This window comes from Carettochelys insculpta, chromosome 24 (assembly GCF_033958435.1).
Source record: "Carettochelys insculpta isolate YL-2023 chromosome 24, ASM3395843v1, whole genome shotgun sequence".
In the NCBI taxonomy this organism is placed as follows: domain Eukaryota; kingdom Metazoa; phylum Chordata; order Testudines; family Carettochelyidae; genus Carettochelys; species Carettochelys insculpta.
In genome coordinates, this window is record NC_134160.1 from 8265065 (window position 1) to 8290000 (window position 24936).

The following is a 24936-nucleotide window of genomic DNA, read 5'->3' on the forward strand; positions in this document are numbered from 1 at the left end:
TTACTGTCACTCCCTTTCCCTTAGGCAACCCCCCCAGTGTGATCGCTGTAGAAAGCAGCGCTAACGGAGGGGTTGCAAGAGCTTGGTGGGTGGTCAGGTGGAATCAGTCTCTCTTAATGGGTGTCAGAAGTAGCAGGGTGGGGGATGCTGCAGCACCCCCAGGTGTTGTGTGTAGCTTCCCTACACCCAGAGACCAGCACTGCTGCTAACCTGCTGCCAGCTTCACCAGTCCTGGCTCCTGGCCTCCAGGCAGCCCCCAGAGGGCTCTTCTATCCCCACTGCTTCCTGCTGGCCCTGAGAGCTGCACCTGTCCCCAAAGGCCCATCGCCTGCTGGCCCTGCCCCTGTGGGCTCGGCAGTCCATTGGGCCTGCCAGTCCCAAGGTCTAGGCCATCGGCCCTGGGTACTCCATTTGCCACCCAGGGCTCAGCAGTTTTTCCAGCTGTGGCTCCAGCCTTGGGGCAGTGAGGGGCTACGGCTGCCAACTCTCCTAGACAGGATGGACCAGATGCCATTGCTGCATCCAGTTGGTCTGGTCTGGGAGAGCTGGCAAGCATCAGAGGGAAACAACAAAGGTGTAAGGGAGGGGGCATAACTCGCCCCCCCCCCAATTGTCCCAGCGCCACTGGTCTCTTAACTATGTGTGCAGCATCTAGCAGTGAGGCAGGCCCTGAAATCCATCCGCTAGTTCTGGTTTTCAAACTCCCAAGGATGTGGATTTTCAAGAGGACCTCGGGCACTGGGGGCCCAGCTCTCCATGAAGTTTGGATGCTGGGCTCCTTTTGAAAATCCTGCCCGTTATAGCAATTGAAACCAAGCTGGGGGCCAATACAACCGAAATAGGCTCAGCAGTGGCAGGGTGATTGATCGGATGGGAGCACAGGGCTCTCTGCTTTGCTGGCTCTTGTCCTCAGGCTGTGCAGGGTGGTGTTTGTGTGTGTTTTTAATGCTGCTGCTGGAAGCAGAAACCACCTGTCATTTAATGTGATGATCATTCAGCTTAGCGTGGAAATGAAGTGCTCCTTATGGTGTGTTTAATAATGGCTTCATGCCAGAGCCGGAGAGACACAAATGCTTATATAAAGGCAGTGGTCTGACATCAGGCAGACTTAATACATAGCTGTGTTATTTGCCTGTAGACTGAGAAATGCAGAACATTTCCCATACCTTGAAACTCATCTTTCCGCTAAAGTCAGCACTGACACAGACATTCAGCATTGTCTGAGCTGTGTAAGCTTTGCTTTCGCCTGCCTGAGACGAAGGGTCTTTGAAAACTGGGACATCCTTGCTAAGACAAAGTTCCTTGTATACAGAACAGTTGTTGTTCCAGTGCTACTGTACACATGTGAACCTGGACAATATACAAGCGTCATTTGAAGGAACTTGAGCAATATCATCAAGGCTGCTTCAGGAGAATCTTAAATCTCTCCAGCGGGGACAGGCGCACGAACACTAGCATTCTGGAAGAGTCTCACATGACCAGCATTGAAGCCATTATCATTCACCAACAGCTTCATTGGACTGGTCACGTGGTTCAGATGTCTGATTAGCACCTCCCAAAACAGAGCAGGAAGTCAGCTCTTGAACTTTTAAGCTCTTATGTAAACGTGCAAAGAAACGCAGTGTATTTCTCCACTGCCTCTTCTGTCCTGACCAGGTGTTCTAGGCAGTGGCTGTCTGACTGGTTTTGCTCCAACTCTGATTTTATTGTAAACGAATATATCCATTCTGCTTGAAATGCTGGAGCTGAGGAGAGCAGGATGGACTGCAGTCAATTGCCTAAATAACCGATATACTATAGCTGCAACGGTGATTTAAATGGAATCAGTCTAGGGGCTTAACTCTGCTGGTTATTCTTGCATTCCCCCAATGAACATCTGGAAATCTTTTTCATAATGTGTGGTTCCTTTTATCATTAGAGTTAACATAAATTTGGAACTCTCAGGAACCCAGGCAGATATGCACATATAGAAGGAGGTGTGGTACTGTGTGTGTAGTAGAGGGAACATTTCAAATGAACGTTGATAATAGTGCAAACCACAGAACTCCACAAATAACCTTGGAGACTAACAAATGTATTAAGCCATGAGCTTTTGTGAGCAAAACCCACTTCCTCCTGTTACATAGCATCTATCCATCTTCAAATTAGGATCAGAATTGGAGACCCCTGAAGCTGATGGAATGAGGCCCATTAACTTCAGTGGGGTTTAGATCAGATATTGTGGGCCAGTGTGTTCTAGAGATGAAGCGGGTAGAAATTAATAGCTGTTAGCCAAGGTCAGGGATGCAGCTGCATGCTCCAGATGTCCCTAACCCAGTGACTGCTAGAAGCTGTGGCTGGATGCTTCCCAATTCACTAGCACGCTTCCCGGTTTCACAGGACAGAAACTAAACAGAGAGGTTTCTCCAAGGCACGAACAAAGCCAGGTTTATTCTTCTAGAGTTCCTTGCTCCCGCTCTTGTACTCAGAATATTATGGGTCTCTAACTGACATTTACAACTTGAGTGTTCAGCAGTTTTACAAGAGCAATAAGGAGAAGTTACGACACAAACTTATTTTTACGTGGAGTCCTTGCTATGATTGATTGAAAGCCACCTGGGGACAGATTGCATCCCTGCTGCAAACAAGCAGAATCCCAATGACTCCAGTGGGGTTTCGCTCACTTAGAGCACAGATGAATTGGGGCCAGAACACGAGCAGCTCTCTATTTACGACCGGCAGATTGAATAGCCAGTAGCTAAGTTACTAGTATGGATCTGATCTAGCAACAAAGCATTGATGGATGCAATATTCTATTACCAGTCTTCCAAAAAGTTCAGCCCCATCTCTTGTTTGGCATTCTGAGCACGGAGCCCAAGAAAATTGCTCGTCCGGTTCCTGCACGCTGACGGCCCTGGAGCGAGTGTTTCTGTAGTCATGAACAGTCGGCTGGTGAAAGCTGGGCATGACTTCCTGAGTTGGGTCCTTAAAGAAATATTAGCTCAGCTTCCCCTCCAGCTGTAATGCCATCCTTCCTTCCTTCATGTTCTGGGTGCAGTCATCTTGAAACAAGAGCAAAAACCATTGCCTGAGATGCCTTTTGAGCAGCTCTCATTAAACAGACAGAACTCAGTGACTGCTTTAATTGGAGTGGAAATAGGGGGCATTGGGGTGACAAATGTATCTTTGTGGACACACTACAATATTTTTCTGAGGTTGAGCTGTCAGATTTTTAACAGAAGAGTTGCAAACTCTTTGCAAAACTCCAGGAACTAGCTCTGGAGGAGCTCTCCATCTAAAATCCTTCCCAGCTGAAACAATCTATGACCAGACTAAATTATCGTGTTACAAAAGTAACTTGACCTTGGTTACACAAAGGAACCATTCAGTCAGAGCAGAATGACCCTATTACGGATTTTGGGACAGAGGTTTTTTTAATTGTTTTAAACAAAGTGAGTTGAACCATTTGACTGTAACAGCCTTGCAATTCTAATGTTTCACACTGGGGCAAATTCTGGAAAAAGGGTCTGCTTGTCTGTTGCCAGTAACTTTCTAAATTCCCACTCTGTTTTTCCTTTCTTTAACAATCAGTAGAACTCATTACTGTTGTAACAGATTCATGACTGGACTCACTGGCACATGCACTGGCCAGTTAGAACTTGAGACTGAACTTCAGATCCTCCTGCTCTACCAGGCTGAGCATCAAGGTTTTCAAACATCAGAATTTCATTCTGGTCCTATTGAAATGACTTGGAGTTTTGCCATTAACTTTGCTGGGGTCAGGATTTAACCTTAGGTGCCTAAAGTTAGGCTCCTAAATCTATATGTACACTCTCAACAGGTGTATTTTTTCAGACGGGCTGAGAACCCAGCAGCACCAACTGAACTGGGTACTCCATACTTTTAAAGATCAAGCCACTTACTTGTGAGCCTAACTCTGGGCTCCAGTTTTCATAACCTTGTCCGTGTTCTTAGTAACTCAGCTGCTAAAGGAGAATTGCTGTTAGTTACTAGCAGTATAGGGCATATAAATCTCCTCCCTTAACATGGCATACATAGAAAGTTACCCATCAAAGACACAGTTGTCTATTTGCAGGAAAATGACTGATACCTATTTCTACCAGAGATGGAAACAGCAGCCTTTGTCTGCAAGGTGTATATTGCAGAATCCAGTGTATTGCAGCTGTATTTCATTGCTTTCTCCTGGCCCAAGGCATCCTGGGGACTGCAGCCAAAGAGAATCACAGTCAGCTGTGTGCCAGGGAGCATATGTGCCCTGTAGGTTCCCATGAGACAGCAGGCTCCCCTAGCTCCTGGCACCCAGAGACAACTTGCCAACTGAATATGGTGCCAGTACAGTGTGCTTTTGATGCATCCTCAGAACAATGATCTTGTGCTGTCTCACTGAACCTGCTGCCCCTACACTCTTGCCTCCACAGCTCTGCCCTCTTCACTTCCTTCAATGGCAGCAAGAGCCTTTCTGTTCCTGCCAAGACCCAGGTTCAGGGGTCCATATTCCACTTGGTGCCATAGTTGTCCTCCCCGCTGCCTTTGTGGTTAGTGTCCTGCTCTGTTCGTGAAGGTAGGAGGAGAAATGCAGAAGCATGGCCTCTGCTTTCAGGAGGGGACAGAAGGGAATTGATGGTTTTGCAGTGAGGTGACCAAGCCCAACAGATGGAAGGTGCTGTAGCAGTATAAAAGCCTGTTGTTGCAGCAGAAATGTCAGTTAGTTGGTGCCTCCCAGTCATAGAATCTTAGAATAATAGAGCTGGAAGAGACCTAGAAAAGCCATCGAGTCTAGCCCCCGCTCTAAGCAGGACCAAACCCATCACATCAGCCCCGCCAGGGCTTTGTCGAGGCAAGACTTAAACACCTCCAGGGATGGAGACTCCACTGCTTCCCTGGGCAGACCATTCCAATGCTTCACCTCCTAGTGAAAAAGTTTTTCCTAATGTTCAACCTGGACCATTCCAGCCACAACTTGAGACCATTGTTCCGTGTTCTGCCATCCGTGACCACTCTGAACAGCCTCTCTCCAGCCTCTTTGCAGCCTCCCTTCAGTAAGTTGAAGGCTGTTATCAAGTCCCCCCTCAGTCTTCTCTGCTGCAAACTAAACAGTCCCAGTTCCCTCAACCTTTCTTCATAAGTCATATGCTCTATCCCCCTAATTATTTTGGTCACCCTCCACTGGACCCTCTCCAGTGTATCCACATCCTTCCTATAAACGGGGGCCCAGAACTGGACACAGTACTCCAGATGTGGCCTCGCCAAAGCCGTATAAAGAGGAATAATCACTTCTCTGGATCTACTGGCAACGCTCCTCCTGATGCAACCTAATATGCCATTAGGTTTCTTGGCTACAACAGTACACTGTTGACTCATGTCCAGCTTCTCGTCCACTACAACTCCCAAATCCTTTTCTGCAAAACTGCTACCGAGCCAGTCGGACCCCAGCCTGTAACAATGCTTGGGATTCTTCTGGCCCAAGTGCAGGACTCTGCACTTGCCCTTATTGAACCTCATCAGATTTCTTGCAGCCCAGTGTTCCAATTTATCTAAGTCAGTCTGGACCCTGTCCCTACCCTCCAGCATATCTACCTCTCCCCCTAGCTTAGTGTCTTGCGAGTGGAGACTCAAATGCATCCCAGTTTTTTCCCCACCTCGCCACAAGATGATTTGAGTCACGACCCCACTTCTCTCATTAGAAATGGTGCCTGTCCTGGTGTTAGCAAGTTCTTTCTTGAATAGGTTTTGCTTCAGTATAGCCTTTTGGGGAAAGTGTGGGAAGAAGAGAGATCTTCAATGAACCTGAGTGGCCAAGACTGTTAGTATTTGTCTTGTTAGCTGTTTGGTTGAGTGTGTTATAAAGTGGTGTAGCTGATAATTTTCTCCATCTCGCCAGCTGGTTTAATGGCCATACTGGGTCAGACCAAAGGTCCCTCTAGCCCAGTATCCTGTCATCCAACAGTGGCCAATGCCAGATGCCCCAGAGGGAGTGAACAGAACAGATAGTCATCAAGTGATCTCTCTTCTGTCATCCATTTCCAGCCTCTAGCAAACAGAGGGCAGGGACACCATTCCTACCAATCCTGGCAGTCAGCCATTGATGGACCTAACTGCCATTAACTTACCTAGTTCTTTTTGGAACCCTCATCAAGTACTGGTCTTTATAACATCCTCTGGCAAGGAGCTCCACAGGCTGACTCAGGGAACTCCAAAGAATGAGGGTGCAAAATATTTTTAGTTAATACCATAGGCTCAGGCTCTATAATCTCATGCTTTCTCCTGTTTGCCAGCCCCAAAACTAATTCTAATTCTTACAACTCTATATTCTGCCAGCCTTACCTCATCTTGTCAGCAAAGATTTAGTGGTGCAAAATCACTAAAGGCTTTGTTAACAGAACTGAATTTTTACTATAGAAATTTAACACATAATCAAAATCGATACCGCTGTCAAATTGCCCTTGGGACACAGGAGCCTTTTTAAAAATATTCTCTTTGTTCATGTACTGAACCACAACATTTAGTATACCCGATTAAGTCTCCTATCATTGGTACAAATCAATTTATGCTGTGGATTGCATAACTTCCATTTTCTTCCCAATTGTTCTCCCTCTGTATTCAACACAAGGTTCCAAACATTGCAGTATCACTGTTGCAAGCAGTAGTGTTTTACATAAGTATGACAGCATGCAATTGTTTGTGCTAATGTAGGACCTTCCCGTGTTTTCCACTTTCAAAGACAGAATTGTCACTATGCCCACTTTGTGACCTGATTCTTTTGCAAATGCCAGGTGTTCCAGGCCAAACTGCAATGTGAACTTTGAAACTGTCTTTGCCGCTTGCTTCCAATTTGTCATGATTTCCAGTACTGTAGAATGGTAAAATGACATCTTTGGTGGGTATGGAATTTCCTTTCTTTATTCCATGAATCAGCAGGGGCTCAGTACTGTACATTTTAAGGCAAATAGCCCATCTGAAGCTAGAAAAGGATCCTTACTCGCACTGGGTGAAATGACACCATTAAAGTCTATAGGAAAACTCCCACTGGAATCAGTGGGGCTAGAATTCCACCCATGGTAGAGTACTTTACTCTGCTAGTGGTTGAATCATTTCAACAGAACTATTCAGGGTATAAGTCGATAACCAAGAGCAGGAGCGTAGAGCACCAGCTCTCTGATGGATAACTGTCCAGTTATCTCGCATGGGTGCTGACGGTAACTATGTCAGTGGTTTTTAAAACATCATTCTTTTTTCTCTTTGTCTAGCTGGAATCAGGATGACGACAGCTGCACCTCTGGGTGATAATACCCTGCCTGTAACAAATGTGACCACAAAGTCTCAAGAAGAAATTCTTTATCAGAGTAAGGAAAACATTGTGACAATGGATTTATTTCAGTTGTGTTTTAAATGCCATGTGTCTAGGGAAGGATTTTGAAAAGATGTCTGAAAACATTCCCGCATGCAAACATTGTTTAAACAAGGGACTTATGCAAAACTGCCATTATCACCCTTTGAAAATTCATCCTAAAGATAATCAAAATTAAATAGAATTTCAGTGAGCTTGTTTTAAAAGTGTCAGTCTTGGAGGTCCTGGTATAATGCAGTTGTACTAGAGCTTGATGTGTGTTCTGATACTTTCAGCTACTAGACACTGACTTCTTGATGTTAGGAAAAAAATCTTCTGTTATTGATAACTTATTTTTATTGATGTTATTAATCTAACTTACTCCACATCATTTTCTAGTCTCTCAGAATTTACTAGCCCAGGCACAAAGTCTATTCACCTGCCGTCTAACATGAAGATTGTAATGAAAACATATGATACACTGAGCCTGATCCTCCCAAGTTTTGTGTATGTGCTTAGCTTTATGCACAGGGAGTAGATATTTAGTGGTACAGGTTGAACCTCTAAAATAAGTAAGTCACTGGACCTGCAACAGCTGTGGGGTGGGACAGAGGTGGGGACAGCAGTGTCCATACATGACTCCCAGGACCTGCTGTGGGCCGTCCCTTCCCTATCCCTGGCTATGCTGCTCTCTGACCCTAGCTCCAGCCCACCACTCTCCGGTGAGACCAGAGAGTGGCATCCTGCAGCGGGGCCAGAAAGCAGGGGACAGCAGGCTGGGCTGGGGCACAGCAGCCCATAGCCCATGGCTGGAGCCAGAGAGCTGTGGCACGCAATGGGGATGAGGAGCCACAGCTAGGGATCCTGGCCCACGGTGCGCCGTGGCTGGGGCTGGGGAGCACTGGTTCAGTGCAGGGCTGGGGCCAATGCCAGGAAGTGGCTGACAGCCAGGAGGGGAGCTTGGAAGCAGGGCTGGAGGCCAGCAGGAAACTTACCTCCTCTGGGCTGGTGCAATCCCTGGTCTGGGACCGCTCATGTCCTGAAGATGCCAGACTGTGGAGGTGGAACCTGTAGTACCGAGACAGCCCAGCACAACTCAGCCCTGTTGTGCTGGGCATCACACAGATTCTTGGTGCATGTCTACTCTGCAGCTTCCAAGCTCCAATAGATAGATGCACTAAGTCTGCCCCGCCTAGCACTAATGTAATTAGGGATAGTACAGGTGACAGCTCAGTTTAGTCATTTGGAATACAAACCTAGCTGGAACCTGGGTGTGTCCAGAGGTGGTCAGCTCAAGCTACTCCAGGCTACAATGCCATTTTTAGCATACTAGCACAGCAGAGCTATTGCGTAGCTATCTATCCAAGCTGGGAAGCACGTCTGCAGAGTTTGTCTCAAAACACTGCTTTTTCTGAATAAAAATAAAAATGGAAACAAATTTGAAAATCTTTTTCTCTTTACTCATGAAATGTATATTAACCAGGCAAAGTCTTGTTCAAACAATACAATAAATGCTGTTTAAATGAAACATGCTCAGTCTTTTTTTTTAACTCTCTCCCCCAGGTTCTGGAGCAATAATCGCTGCCATTGTAGTGGGAGTGATCATAATATTCACAGTGGTTCTGCTCGTGTTGAAAACATATAACAGGTACACAGCTTTGTTCCTAATTCCTTTTACGTAGCTAAGGTTAGGCAGTATTAACGAAACTCACTGCCATGTGTTTAGAGTTTGTCATGTCTAAGCTGCATTATCTTGCAAGCCATTTCAAGGACTTATTGCCAAAATTCCAAAGACTAAAACTATATAGTACATTCTCTTGCTGCCTTGAGGATCTCATCTTTTTTCTGTTTTTTCCACTCCGCCAGCATTGGCTTCCTTGATGACTTGTCTTCTTTTCTGCTCTTCCTGTATCATGTCTTGACCATGCTTTCTGGCATCTCAAGCTTCACAACAAAATATTTTAAATCCTTTTTGCATATGCATCTTGATGTCTGTCTCTCCTTGAACTATTTTACTGTTTTTAAGACTCTATATATTTTTGTAGATGTAGCTTTCATGAAAGACTCTAGAGAAAACAAAGGTATCTTCTCCTAGTTCCATTTCCTTTCCCTCTCATCCTGGTTGTGGATCCTTCCTGCCCACTGCTGCTCCACTACCTGTGTCAGCACAGCAGCAAACTGAAACTGACCATAAATCCGGTCAGTTTCACTTTGCTCCAAGTAGGAGAGCCGAAGTGGATTTGTGTTTTGTTCTTGCTGTTCAGATACAAAGAGTATCTGTAACAAGTCTGCCAGAGGCTTTTTGTGCATCACTTCAGAAAGCTTTGTCTACCATTTCTGACATCTCCCCAGGAGGAACAGTGGACCCAGAACTGATGCTGGTAATGGGCCCCCATGCATGCACAAGCCAGGCCACACAGATGCGGTCCGCCTGACATTTGGGCAACGCTGTACCTGCAATGGCTAGTGCCCAGGGAGCTGGCGGCTGTGCTGCTTGGCATGCATTTTCAGCACAGCTGTGGGTTCCACAGACTTACCCACCCAGCTGCTTTCATTGCAGCTAGTAATATCCTGTGCATGTTTAGGAGCTCTGCAGCCTGCCTGGGTGATTTAAAAGAGCCCAGAGGTCCCTCTTGTCACCACTGTTGCAAAAACTTTGGGTGGGGAGGGAGAATAAAAAAGATCCTTTTCATCATACCTTGCAAAACAGTAACAACTTTCAAAAAAAAAAATTAAAAAACTACGTACTTACTTGTTCAACCAGCTGTACTGGTCATTTCCACCTCTTCATCATCCCCCAAAGAAACTGTAATGCTCTCTCTATCTGTCCCCAGGGAATAACTCTTTGGAGCAGGCAACGGAAGATTCTTGGTGTTTGGACCCTTTTCTTTAGAACTCAGTGGGGCAATGCAGACAGCTGCTTATTCCAGCATTTTTGTGAAGGAAAGTGGAGTGGGAATCTAGGATTCTTGTCACCACACTGATGAATCATTAGGAAAACTGGGTTTTAGTTAAAATCTTGCAATGAAAATCTCGATGACATTGACTAAAATGCCAGGGATTTCCACTGAATTCAGTATGGCCAGGATTTCACCCTGGATATTCAGTGCCCCATGATTCTTGCCTTTTTTTCCGCAGAAGAGGAGAGACCACACTTGTACAAATAAGAAATTACAAGGAAATTTTAATTTCTCTTCACAGACACATGAGAGCAAAACGAGAGCTGGAACCCACAAGTGCCAAAACCAAGACCCCTCCTGCTTCTGGACAAAACAGCAATAGTGCTAACCAACCCACAGCAGTAACTATTATACCAATGGACAGCCATATCCAGAACCGATGACGGTGGGCTTTTGCCTTGCCTATGTGAAAGCAATCTCCTAGAATGAGACATGACAACCAGATTCTTTATTCACATAGATCTATGACTCTTCCACCAGAGAAGGACTGGCACTGGAATAGTGACTGTGCCTTGTTTTTACCTGTGTAGGTGAAAGCAAGGATTGTGTGGGTAACTGGATATATTTTCTTTTATTAGAAGGAACAAATAAAAGGCTGAGAACCTTTGTATGGCCGATCTAACAATGCGATGGCATCATATCAGCAGGAACACAGTCTACTTTTTCTGTAGAACTGTACATGTTAAGTGGCAACCAATGACAAAAATACCCTTTAGAGGGATTAAAAGATATGTGCTCCTGTACTTATAACATTCTTGATTAGACGTGAGAAGTTTGATGGGTTTTCTTTTTCTTTCCTGCAGTGATCAGTAGTGATGAAGATGAAAGCTCTCCATATAAAGATTAGAACTTTGCTTCATTGTTGGATTTGTTATGGTTGTATGTTTTCATGTTTGTTTAAGCATGAAGAATGGCATGTGAAGTGACAAAACTATATTCAGACTTCACTGGCCTTTCCAATCAGATATATACAAATGGATTCAGATAAAACAGAGTATGACTGATATATGTTTTTAAAAAAAAAAAAAAAAAAAAAAGATCTCAAGTGTTCTAGCAGCTTGACAGAGTATGTAAGTTTCCAGCTGAATCCCTCTTTTCAGGGATGTTGACTCAGCAGCCTTATTTGGGTTGGTTTCTCAGCTTGGGAGTACTTATTTATTTATTTATTTATTACAAAATGATGGAATGGGGAGAAAAATCTTTCTATTTTTAAATTAGATGAGGAAAAACAGGAAGGGGATAGTAAACTAGTGACTGCTTTGCTTTAAAGATAGACATATTAAAAATAACTAAAATGTTTCAATCAAAACAGGCTTTTTTTTAAGACAAATAAATTTTTAAAGCAACCACAAGCTGCTTGGTTTTGTCTGAGGTGTGGGTGTGCAGTAATTCAACAAAAATTCCCCAAAGATTTTTTCAAAGGCCCACTGGGTGCAAAACAGTGACTGCATTGTCACACTGTCTGTGGCCTATTGTGTCCAGGAGCTACATTTTAAAGCATCCCTGAACATTAGCTAACAAAGTAGACTGTAATGGTTCAGAAGAAGGCAGCGAAGCCTACTGATCTAATAATTCACCTTGTGCAAAAGCCCCGATACAGAGATACACATGTGAGAGTTCTAAAGAGCATTAACCCTATCTTTCCAACTTGCCCAGGATCCATGTTGCAGCATAAGCCAAACACTAGAATACCCAGACACAACAGACGGTCAGCTGAGTACAGTGTTAATCTCTGAGTCAGAATTCATTTGATTCAGTGGGTTTAAATGACATCCTTGGCATTGTATTAAAAGATAGTTCTGCATGCAATGAAACTAACTTTAAGCATGAAAAAAAGCTAGTGGCCACCTGGATTCTACTCTTCTGAAGGCCTTAATAAAATTTGCAACAGGCAGACCAAATTGATTTCTGTTTGTACAGATTTAGGAGAGGACACTGGCCTCTTTTAATATTTCTGGACTTAGCCTGTTCATGGCCCCACGCTGTCATGGTGTGTTTTAGTGATCTGTTTCTGGCAACTTGTGCTTCTATACGTACTGTAAGGCCAGCTCTGCCTGGGACACAATGTCACTTAAAAAGTGGTGTAACTATTTACATTGATCAACAAAGCAGTTTTGAAAAGGACGTTTTTAAATACTGTACAAACTTGAATATTTAAAATAATTGTCCAGGATTTTAGTCTGACTGCAACTCATTTGTAATTCTCCCCATCACAAAACCTGAGGTCACAAGTCAACCTGACACTCCCGCGTGCTTCAGTTTAAAACACACAACAAGAAAAAAACATTAGGCTTATTGTTCTACCAACAAAACCTGGTGATTTTTTTTTTCACCCTGATCTAGAGCTGAGAAAGGAAAGTGCCATATGCCAAATCAGCACCTCTGTGAAGATATCTTGTTCTACAGACTTTCAGCTTCTATTTAAAACTACAGCAAACCCCCTAGCTGTTACATGTGCAAACACCAACTCAATGTGAAATGAGTGTAAATGATAGAGATGAGTCTGCAGACAGCCTGAAACAATAGCTTTCACAGGTGTGAACCATCCCAATAATCTCAGTGAGGTAAACTCAAGCCTAGTCTACACATAAGAAATTTTACAGGTCTATCTAGCCCAGTATCCTATCTTCCAACAGACGCTGGTGCCAAATGCTTCAGAGGGAGTGAACGGAACAAGGCACTTTCTGCGATCCATGTACTGTTGTTTAGTTCTGGATTCTAGCAATCTGAGGTTTAAGGACACCATGAGCACTGGGGCTGCTTCCTTGACAATCTTGACTAATAGCTATTGATAGATGTGTCCTCCATGAACGTATGTAATTCTTTTTTTAATCCAATCATACTTCTGAACTTCAGAAAATACCCTGGCAACACGTACCACAGGCAGACTGACCTCTGAGTGAAGTAGTACAGCTTTGTTTGTTTTAAACCTGCTGTCTATTAATTACATTAGGTGACCCCTAGTTTGTCTGAGATGCAAAGGGACAAATAAAACTTCCTTGTTCATTTTAACACGTCATTCATAATCTGGAGATCTCTATCACATTTCAGTTATCTTTTCCAAGATGAACCATCTCAGCATTTCTAATCTCTCATAAGAAAGCTCTTCCATGCCCCTAATCATTTTGGCTGCCCTTCTCTGTATTTTTTGCAGTCCTTATGTGTCTGTCTTTCAAGAATGGTGAACAGAATTGCATGTGATATTCAAGGTAAAGGTGTATCATGGATTTATATTTGTGCCACTGAGACTTACTGTCTTATCTATTCCTTTCCTCGTGGAACCTAATGTTCTTGGCTTTTTGATGACCACTGCACTTTGAGTGGATGTTTTGCAGAAAACTATACAGAATAATCCAGAGGTTTTTTTTGAGTAGTAACAGCTAATTTAGACTTCAGCATTTTAAATGAATACTTGGAATTATATTTTCCAATATACATTACTTTGCATTTATCAACACTGAATTTCATCTGCCATTTTGTTGTCCAGTCATTCAGTTTTGTAATATCCTTTTGCAACTCTCCAGGATGCTTTGGACTTATCTATCTTGAGTAAAAAGTCTCAGAGAAGTAGCTCTGTTAGTCTGATTTCAAAAACAATAAGCACTCTTGTGGCACCTTAAGAGACTAACAAATGTATTAGATCATGAGTTTTTATGGGTACAACCCACTTCATCTGACATGACCCACAAAAACTCATGACCTAATACATTTATTAGTCTCTAATATGCTACAGGACTGCTTGTTACCTTGAGTCATTTAGTATCATCTGCAAACTGCCACCAGCCTGTTTACCCAGTTTCCAACAACATTACTATGCTGCTAAAAGCCTGGTCAAGCTACAGTTTGCTAAACTGAAATAAACTATACCAGTAAACACTTCTATACTGGCACAACTGCATCTACATTTGGGGGGGTAAGGTTTGCTGGTATAGTTAAAGCTGAAAAATCTTAAGATTAGACAAGGCTTCAATATTCTGCTTGCTTCTAGGCAGAAGCTATAATAATCTTCATCTTAAAGAATTTACTGAAACATAACTACATTCAAGACAATCCTTCACAGACAGGGAAAGCTTTACCCAGTTGTTAGCCAGTGGCTGGGTAATGTGCGGTGAGGTACCAACTATGCCCTTGTTACCATCCGAGTCTTTAACTGCTAGAGCACTGGGCTCCTAGCACTCTCGCCTATGGCCAGGCTGTGGTAACCAAACAGTTAAAGTTCTTTTGATTGTGCCGCTGTGTTGCAGTGACAAAGAGTAACAGCAGTTAGGCTTAGATCTTAACTAGTTACAAGTTTATTAAGCTACAGTTATAAGCTTATGGTTACAAAAGGCTATTGTCTACTTCTTATATGCTAGCAGAGTACAGGTGTTAACAGGTTATGTTACAATCCAATACGACATCTTAATGCAACGACATCAATCTATAGAGCTCTAATTCTTTAACTGTGTACACCAAAAGGAGACCTTAATGTGGGTACATCTTACCCTCCTTGCATCTCTCGATACCAGCGTAGCCAAGCCAGGATCGGTCACTCAATTCTGTGGAAAGACGAATACAAGGTTCGGCGTCCCCAGTTGCAGACCTCGGGAGGCAATCACCTGACCCGAGCAGCAGGTAGCTGGTGAAGATGCACTCAGAGTCAGAGTGCTGCTGGGCCCATCTTTATACCCTTGGGTCACGTATTCTCTTTCTTATCTATGGTGCCAGATCGTACTGGTCTGTCTTTTGTGACGCCAGTTTTCACAAGGGCAATTCTTACTTAATTTGCACTTGTAAGACAAGAGAGAAGCAATTTTGGGAGTACAGGACATTCTTTTGCAAGGGCAGAGATTTCTCTTCTGGGATGGCTGTGTGGGCACATCACTCCATCAATGCCAGCTAGGGTAATTTCCTGAGGCCGTTGGTTAACGGTTAGCCTGCTAGCCCTCTATCTGTGTTTTCTGTTTCTCAGGGTCGCGATGAGCCAGCACATCTGGGCCCCTTTAGGAAGGCATCAAAGACTGTGCTGTTTAACTGCTGTTCCGTGCCCTGTGTGCTCTGAGGCACCTAAGACGGGAGGCAAAAGCTAGTCTGTAGTGGGGAGATTTTGTCTGGCTACACCAATTTAGTTGCATCTTAGGCACCAATGCTGTATTGTGAAGTGTAAGCTATGTACAGAAACCAGCCCGGCAACTCTTTGGTTCCAGAGTGAAAATAAGTAAGCAAACATACTAAAAAACCTCCCCACACTAACCTTATAACTACACTATCATGGAATGGATCTGCAAGCATCTACAAACCAGTTTTTGTTCCTTCTGCATTTTTTAATTCACTTTTTTAGCAGAGGGTATGTAACGCCACCTAGTGTCATTTTTCCATATGATAGAACGCAGCTACCCTATTTTACAGGGAATATTTCCTTACAGATTAAACCATAAGGCTGCATCTACATTAGCAAGTTCTTTTGGGGAAAAAAGGGCCTTTTTCTGAAAAAACAAAAAGCGGAGCGTCTACACACAAAATGCACTCTTTCAATCTGAAACTGAAAGAATGCAGCAGTTTTTGCAGTGGCCCTCTTCCTCTCCCACATGAAAAAAAGCATGTATAGATGCCTCAGGGGCCCTTTTTTTGAAAGAGCAGTCTTCATGGTGCTGGATTTTTTGATTCTTGGCCTGTTCTTTTTAAAGAGCAGGGGCTGTACGGAGGCTCTCTAATGACAGCGCATCAATCTTTCTATCTGCTTTTTTTTGTATGTGGATGTGATCTTTTGAAAGAAGTTTTTTTTCAGAAGATCTCTTCCAGAAAAACCTCTTTTGAAAGATTGCTGTAGTGTAGGTGCAGCCTAAGTGATGGACACCCCTCACTCCAGCTTTGCCACAGTTGGTAATGTCACAGAAATTTGTCACCATTTGTGGTTATAAATAAGCGGAATTCTTTTTATTTTTTATAATTTTGATGCATAATTTCAATGTTTACTTTAAAGGAATTTTTCTCCAACTTTCTATTTTAAATTTTCACAGCTGTGAGAAATTACAAATGGGTTTAGACAACAGGTGGGTGATTGGCAGACTGACAGTGGATGCTGAGGTTCAGTTAAAGCTTTATAACCATTTAAAATTAACTGTCAACATCATATCAAAAATATACAAAGAAATATCCTTAAATGAAGCTCTACATTCTCAAGCAGCATTTTTAATACTTTGCCTATTTAAAATGTCTGTTATTTTGCACACGTTTTCTTTGGTTGGTGTGTGTACAGTGAAATTGGTATTTACTGACATTCACAGATAAAAATCTAATCCTTTCTATGCCTGTTATATGGCTACTTACCACTGCTTCACATTAAACATTACCTGATTCAGCAGAATATTATCTCCAGTTTGGAAGTGTGACATACTGGAAAAGAGATAATATCAATTTGAAATCTAGCTGTTTTTTTTTTCTTTGAATATTATCTAAGGTCCCACACCTGCAACTGAGTCCCTGTAAAATTTTGCAGTTGTGCACACACACTTGCTATTTTTTGAAAACATCTTTATTTTCTGCTGGATACACCTGAGGAGATACTTACTGCTAATCAAAGAGAAAAGGGAAACTGTGCTTGGTGTGGTTCAGCAAAGTGCCATTAAATGCACAGCATAATCAAACTGGAAAACTCCCATTTTGTTTTTTTTAAAGATACATAGACTGTGGTACTGAACAACTTATATAGGAGGAGTGGTGCTGAAGGCAGTACCCATGTATTTGGGTTGTAGCACGTCAAACCTAAAGTGCAACAGCACCCCTAAATCCAGTATCTACAAATAGATTGTTTTTTATCTAAAAAAAAATATAACCCCTCTTTCCCTATTTAGGTGGGAGCATAATTTTTAAATAACCCTTTTTCATATGCAACAATGTGAATGTTACATAGGAATTGTCACAGTATGTCAGACTACTACTGATCTAGGTAATCCAGTGCCCTACCTTTGACTGTAGCTATTACAACCTCCTTCACAGGAAACTGACATGGTGAGAAGTTATCTGATATCCAGCAAAGAAAGTTTTTTTTCTAATCCCATTTCTGAAAGCAGTGGATTTTATCACTTTCAAAACTCATGTTCTACAAGCATACTATATACTTTTGTAACTTAGAGTAAATATCTTTGAGATGTTGACCTATTCTCTCCTCTACATACTAAATACTTCTGCTTTCAAAAATTGTTTTCAGTCAATTCAAAAAATGAAGCAATGGGAAAACCATCTACTATATGTTCAGATGTTCTCTTCCTCCAGAGGCTGGAAGCATTTTGGAGAGAAGCTAATTTAAGGATATGTGAAACAAGCAATTGTCAGCAGGTCCTGGTTGCTAAAGACATAGGGCCTGAAAACAGTTTCAAACCAGTTTTGACCTGAGTTGTTCTTGAATTACACTGTTGTAATGACAGCTGGATCAAGCCCTATTGCACTAACTGTGTGGTGAACAGACTGCAGGACATTCCACTCTTCTCTAGTGCTCAGCGGGCATGCATGTGTGATGTAGAGTTATTATATTGGCAAGACATACAACAGCCTTCTCAGCAAACCAGCAGATTCTTCAAGGGCAGCAGATACTCCAGTGCTAAGGATTTCAGCTCTTGCCAACTTGCACTCAGTAGCAGAACACTATGCATCCATTTGCAGTTGGTCAGTACACGCTAAACTTGTTGATGTGCAATTCAATTCTGCAATGCTCATCATCATAGAAATTCTCTGACTGACTCATCTTCTATGGCTTCAGGTTCAGAGCCACCATTGTACCCCACTACATCATGAGGGAGATTACAGATACAGCTGTGCAAATCCACCAATATCCACTTTATAGCCACTGGTATCCGCGTCTGTGGATGTGGACGCAGCTGTCCACAGCTTGTTTGTGCAGATATAGATGAAGATACAAATTCTGTATCTAGAACTGTGCAAATATGCATATACCTACTTTATATCTGTGGGTACCTGCCATCTGTGGATGTCAAAGCAGATATCCGCAGCTCATTTTTTCAGCTACAGATGCAGATACAAATTTTGTATCTGTGCAGGGCTCTAATTACAGCTGGCAATTGCTTGAGAAGGTAAATGACAAACCAAGCTTGCCCTTATTCAATTACCTTTTTAGCCCATTAGCTACATCTTTCATCATGACACCAACTGGCACTGTAGTTGAGGCCAACATGCTAGGACTTAGAGTGAAGTCCCTGTGGCATGAAAACTGATGATTAACGTCAAGCACCAATCAGCTTTTGTCACAGACTCTACTGCTTGCCCATCTAGCTTCTCCCTGCCATGTTGTCAATGGGACCTTCTTAGCTGATTCTGGACTGTGGAAAGCCTCTGTGTGGCCAGCCGGCACCACTGGGATCTTCAAAACAATCCAAGCTGCAGCGCATCTGCTAACCTAATTCTGCAGTAAGCTCCACTTGGCCACTATGGCTACATCCACACTAGAGTGATTTGTTGCTAGAAGTTACCGTCAGACAATATCTTCTGACGTAACGTCTTTTGACAGACTGTGGCCACGCATGAAAGTGGATTGCTCTGTCAAGCCGCTCTATCGACAAAGAGCAGTCAGACTATCTGGCCGCTCTCACAACAGAATGGCCAACCTGAAGTACTGCAGACAAGGCTACCCGGGGTCCTGGAAGCCTTGTCAACAGAGGACCCCCTGGAGCATCCACACTGGCTTTCGTGGGAACAGCAGAATGCTGCCAACAGAAGTGCAAAGTTCTGTTGCTTTCCTATTGACAGAACACATCTGAAATGTGGACACTTCGCGAGTTTTGTCAACAAAACACCAATTTTGTCGACAAAACTCTCTAGTGTAGACGTAGCCTATGATTATGCTACTGCTTAGCAAATATGCAAATGCTAAATCAATCGATAAATTTCTGAAGCACAGCATAGGGGAAGTGAAGTGACACTGCTTTAATGGCTGGCAGCAAAGGAGCAAAACACAGGTGTAGGAGAAGAATCCTGCTAACTAAGACTTTGTCTTCACCTTAGAAGTTATTTTTCCATGTGGAAAATTGCAGTGGTTTTTGCTGATCTTACCTTTAGGTGAGCGAGTTCAACACTAGGTGCCTGGCCTGCAGTTTAATTCCTGTAGCTACCTGGTCATAAAGGCCAGAGTGCTTCATCTGGTTAACAGTGGGCTAGTTGGCAAAAGGCGAGTGCAGTGGGGAAAACCAAATTACACGTACAACATGATGGGGTCAAATTTAGCTACGACAGATCAGGAAAGGGATCTTGGAGTTGTAGTGGATAGTTCTCTGAAGACATCCACGCAGTGTGCAGCGGCAGTTAGTAAAGCAAATAGGATGTTAGGAATTATTAAAAAAGGGATAGATAATAAGACAAGAGATATCATACTTCCCCTATATAAAACTATGGTACGCCCACATCTTGAGTACTGCGTGCAGATGTGGTCTCCTCACCTCAAAAAAGATATATTGGCATTAGAAAAGGTTCAGAAAAGGGCAACTAAGATGATTAGGGGTTTGGAACAGTTCCCAGATGGGGAGAGGCTAGAGAGACTGGGACTTTTCAGTCTGGAAAAGAGGCGATTGAGGGGCGATATGATAGAGGTATATAAAATCATGAATGGTGTGGAGAAAGTGAATATGGAAAAATTATTTACCTTTTCCCATAATACAAGAACTAGGGGACACCAAATGAAATTGATGGGTAGTAGGTTCAAAACTAATAAAAGGAAATTTTTCTTCACACAGCGCACAGTCAACCTGTGGAACTCCTTGCCGGAGGAGGCTGTGAAGGCCAGGACTCTATTAGGGTTTAAAAAAGAGCTCGATAAATTTTTGCAGGTTAGGTCCATAAATGGCTATTAGCCAGAGGTAAAGTATGGTGCCCTAGCCTTCAGTACAAGGGCACGAGATGGATGGCAGGAGATAAATCACTTGATCATTGTCTTCTGTTCTCCTTCTCTGGGGCACCTGGCATTGGCCACTGTCAGCAGACGGGATACTGGGCTGGATGGACCTTTGGTCTGACCCAGTATGGCCATTCTTATGTTCTTATGAAAAACACTCTGCTAGTGAAAACAAAGTCAAAAATGGGGAGGGGGAGAAGACCTGTTGCAGATCAAGGAGGAAAGGGGGGACCTGTCCCAGAGGGCAGTAAGTTGGGGCGGGGGGTGGGGGGGGGAAGAAGACCTGTTGCATGTGAAGGAGGAAGAGGGGGGACCTGTCCCCGAGGGAGTGGTGGGAGTGGGAGGGCTCTATCCTATTGAAAGTGGGGAGAAGGACTCTGTCCCACTGAGGCTCCTATGAAGCGCTGAGGGGTAGAAGGCGGATACCTCACAGGAGAAGGAACAGGTGAGCCGATACTGGTCAACCAGCCTCAACCCAAACCATTATATTAGGCGCGCAGCTTCTACCGCATGCGCAGTTAGCTGCACAATCCCATGAGCTGACGTCTAACTCCCAGCCACCCTCCGCCCAGCCGGCGCGCGCACTGCACTCTTCCCGGCTGCCGCGCGGGAACGCCAGGTTCCACCTCTCGCGACCCACAGCTTCCTCATTGGTCGGCCCATGCTGGATAGACACATGAACTCTCCCTCCCACTCCATGTCCCCGCCCACTTCCGTCGGCGTGCGTTTTGATTGGTTAACCTTAGAGCGCAGCCCGCCCTCTTCGTCGCATCCGCTGATTGGCTGACGGTGGCGTGGCTCGCAACTGCGTCGTGTTTGGCCCTGCCCACTCCGTTCCGTGTAGCTTGCCTCCGTCTTTCATCTCGCTGCTTTTCCTCCTCCCTGCGGTGAACGTGAAGAGGGGGAGCCTGTGGCCGCGGTGCATGTTGGGATAGGGAGTGCTCTGCGGCCAGGAGGAGGCAAGATGGACGCGGGCTTCTTCCGTGTAAGTGTTTCCCTCCGTGGGCCGGAGCGGCCCGGCCGGGAGAACGCGGGGAGTGGGGTCGCTGGGAAGTACCGTGGCGGGTGCTGCCGCCGCTGCCGGGTGCCCTCGCGAGCGCGGCCGTGCCTCTCTCTTCTCCCGCCCTACGCAGGCTCCCGTGAGGAGCCGCGGCGCAGAAAATGGCGGCCGGAAGGTGGTCGGTGCGGTTCGTTCCAACCGTGGGGGAGGGGGAGAGTAGGCGGTATGGGGATGGGCCGTGGGGGGGACACTGTCATCGCGCGGAGTTGGCGTGGGGGAGCTGTCTCAGGTGCTTGTACGTTGGAGGCGGGAGGGACCTGCCCTTTTCCCTTGCGCAGCGGGGGGAGGCTATACACCCTCCCCGTACGCGCACAGTCATCCAAGGGCTGCGGTGATGCCCCGTCTCCTCTCCAGGCCCTGAGGCGCCAGGTGGAGGCGGAGGCGGGGCCTTCCTTGTCGCTCGGCCTTCGCCAGGTCCTGCTGTCGCGCCATGTGGGCCTCCCGGGCCCGGAGCCCCGCGGGAGGAAGAGACGTGTCTCTCCTGGCCAAGTGAGGTGTCCGGGCTGGATCCCGATTTCCGTTCGGCGCTGCTTCTGAACCTCACTCTGCTCCTGGCCAGGGACTCTGCTGTTCGGGTTATGTATAGCGCCCTGGGTGGATACAATATTTGTGTCCCCAGATGTAAGCTCCGTTGACGCGTGCGGATAGCTGCAGATTTGCGGGGTTCCAGATAAAGTTTGTATCCGCACCCATAGCTGCCAAAATGAGCAGCAGATATCTACATCCACATCTGCTTGTGCAGACACGTGTGGATGTGCCTGGATTTGCAGCTCCCTAGTTGGTCTGTAGATCATGTTGTACAGCCCCTTCGCTATAGCTGGGTGACTTTATGGCTTTGTCGTGAAAGCATCTGATTTTTTTTTTTTTTACCACGAGATGGTAGAAAGAGAGTGTGACTTTGACTGTTAGGTTCTTTGGTGCCAGTCAGGAGCAGAAAACAATTTGATGTGTCCTTCCTGCTTCCATGGGGTAGGAGATGTTGATTTTCACATATGTGATGTTCTGGTTAATTAGCAGGTGCAAGCCACTGGATAAAGGCAAATTATAAGAATGTGTATCTCCTGGGTTTTTGTTCATTTTGGTGTTTGTCTCAGTGGGGTAGCAATGTTAGTCTGTGTTTTCAAAAAAAAACCAAATGAGTCCTGTGGCATTTTAAAGACTAACTTTTATTTCAGCATAAGCTTTAGTGGACAAAACACACTTTGTCAGAAGCATCTTTTGCAGGTGAAAGTTTATGCCTACATTAATCATACTCTTTAAGGTGCCACAGGACTCCTCGTTATTGGTGTTTTGTGTTTCCTAAAACACTGCAGGAAGAACACCCTTAGATACCCTGAAACTTAAACAGTGTGACATATCCAGGGTATATTTATCCATTTCAATTTTTTTATATAATTAGAATTAGCCTGGTTTCTGTATAGGATTAGCTTACAAGTTTTATGTATGCCGGAGACTATTGTCAGAGTTTGTGGTGCTAAAAATATAAATTTCAAATTCTTCCTCATGCAAGTTCTTTAGAAAGCAGAGGGAAAAGATTTTGCCTTGGGATCCTACAGTTGAAGGGCATGACCCTGCAAAGATTTGACTCTATTTTCCTGCTGCACAGAGTTTCAGATTTTTGTTCAATGTCTGATTTTTTTTTCCTAAACGATGTTTTTATATGCATAATTTTTATTGTCGGAATACTCAATTATAGCAAAAATAATTTTAACACATTTTTAATTTTGATGGATTATTATAAAAACAAGTTTAGCAATTTAAACTCTTCCTCAAATCAGACAGGACTGTTGCACTTAATGATAATCTTGGAAAGTTACATGATTTCAACACACTGTTCACAATTTACATCTTGGGTTCTTCACTGAAGTGCAGATTGTACCGTGCAATTTGAAATCTCTTGGTGACCAGTGCACATTCAGTGCCTCATTAGCATGCGGGTGGCTGCGGCACTTAGAAGTAGGCGGGGTCCTTTCGAAAAGGAGCCCTGTCGGGATGAGCCGCACAGCGGCGAGGCGTGTCAATTTTGAAGTGCTGCGGCCGCCCGCATGCTAATGAGGCAGTGAATATGTAAACTTGCGTGGCCATTTCGAAGTTTGGGGCTAGTGTAGACGTAGCCTAAATGGCTCTAAGTCAAGTGGCATACCTTAATGCAGCAAAGCTCTCTGTGTACTTGATTGTCATCTAGGTCCATCCCCAAACTGTCTGGGCCCGCATGTTAATTGCCATATAATAAGGTTTGGGAAGTTGAATGTATAAATTCTTCCCTTCTGAATCAGTTGTAGGGGTTGTTGGATACATAAGCTGTGAATATGAAAACAGAGTAATTCAAGACAATGCTAATCAACAATATTTCAGAACTTTTGGTCTAGACAAACTGAGCTATGTTTACTTTTGCAGAAGTTTATTTATCATGGTGTACAATCAACAAAACCTTTGGCTTCTTACTTTCTAGATTAATGAACGGTAAAGGATGGTGGTAAACTTAGTCACCTGTACCTTGAGTAAAGGATTAAATATTTGTCTTTTGTAATAATTTCTGTGTGTAAGTTAATTTCTGAGATTTGAGCTCTAAATCCAGGTCTACATCCAAAAGTTGTCAACCCGAGTGTGAAGAATCCACTCCCCTGTTTCTCAGCATTAATGGCTCTTCTCCATTTCGCATAACTACGAGCGATATTAACAATTAATTGATTAACCTCCCCCGGATTGAAGAGGTTTACCATCTACAGTTAACCAGTAGGGTCTGGAGCAGCTTGCCTAGCCAGAGCAGCCCCTCTCTGTGCAGAGGGGATGCTCCAATCCCGTCCCCGCCCCCTGCCCTCATTTAATTGGCTAACAGGTTAAACCTGACATTTAACCCGTTAACTAATTAAATGGGATTTTACATCCATTCTAGCTGCTGCCTTTCCAGGAGAACTACACCAGCAAGAGAACCCTTTGGAGTCAGTGTCTACACTTTCAGCATTACGGTGTTTGCAGCTGTGCATCTGTACTGCTTCCAGTATGGACCTGAGAATCTGATTTAAAACCAAGTTCATCTTTGACCCCAGTTTTCATGGGGGCAATGGTGAATAACAGTATTAAAAGATTTCACCTTTGATTTATATAGTAAATGCCCTGGACATCTACATTTTTCGTTCTTGGATTTATTCCCTCCGAGCAGAACTCTTTGACAATACTGCATACTACAACTCAAAATTATTTGACATTATTGTGCAAGTGGAATGCTGCTTGAAAGTGTCTTCACATGTGGTATAACTGAATATTTGTAATTATTATGCAGTTAGTCAAAATTCCTTTTAGTGCATATATGTGGCTGGGCATAAGTGACAGATTTGATGTGGAAGAAAGTTTGATATCATATTGACCAAATCTTTCTATGCTAGGGAACAAGTGCGGAGCAGGACAATCGCTTCAGCAACAAACAGAAGAAGCTGTTGAAGCAGCTGAAGTTTGCAGAATGTCTGGAGAAGAAAGTAAGTTGAATTAATTTGAGCAGGAGGGATGTGGAATAAAGTAAACTTTTAAGATGTCACGAGGAAGGTGTATAAGATAAAATTCTGAAAGTCTTTCAGCGATTTACCTAGACAGTTGACGGAACTGGTACACACAAACATAAGACTGTAAATGATATCTTTATAATATGAAAAGAATGGTTCTGGAAAGCTTTGGAACCAGATTTGAGATTTGGTTTTACAAAAATAAAACT

The 24936-nt window shown here is 43.9% G+C and overlaps 2 protein-coding genes across 11 annotated transcripts in view; both read left to right on the plus strand.

The window, feature by feature from the left end:
• The window catches only part of NCMAP (non-compact myelin associated protein), a 35676-nt gene extending 24221 nt beyond the window's left edge, over positions 1-11455 (plus strand). For all 3 annotated transcript variants that reach the window (XM_074976288.1, XM_074976287.1, XM_074976286.1), the window contains 3 exons: positions 7248-7343; positions 8891-8975; positions 10529-11455. In XM_074976288.1, the coding sequence (XP_074832389.1) occupies positions 7259-7343; positions 8891-8975; positions 10529-10670 (312 nt within the window). In that variant the 5' untranslated portion in view covers positions 7248-7258 and the 3' untranslated portion in view covers positions 10671-11455. The remainder of the gene's footprint in view (positions 1-7247; positions 7344-8890; positions 8976-10528) is intronic.
• A 9557-nt stretch (positions 11456-21012) lies between these two features.
• The window catches only part of SRRM1 (serine and arginine repetitive matrix 1), a 31308-nt gene continuing 27384 nt past the window's right edge, over positions 21013-24936 (plus strand). For 3 of the 8 annotated variants that reach the window (XM_074976079.1, XM_074976080.1, XM_074976084.1), the window contains exons 1-2: positions 21014-21152; positions 24614-24703. In XM_074976079.1, coding sequence (XP_074832180.1) covers positions 21132-21152; positions 24614-24703 — 111 coding nt within the window. In that variant the 5' untranslated portion in view covers positions 21014-21131. Of the gene's footprint in view, positions 21153-21690; positions 21849-24613; positions 24704-24936 lie in introns of those variants that run through there. The other 5 variants (XM_074976082.1, XM_074976083.1, XM_074976085.1 and 2 more) reach the window with 3 other exon arrangements.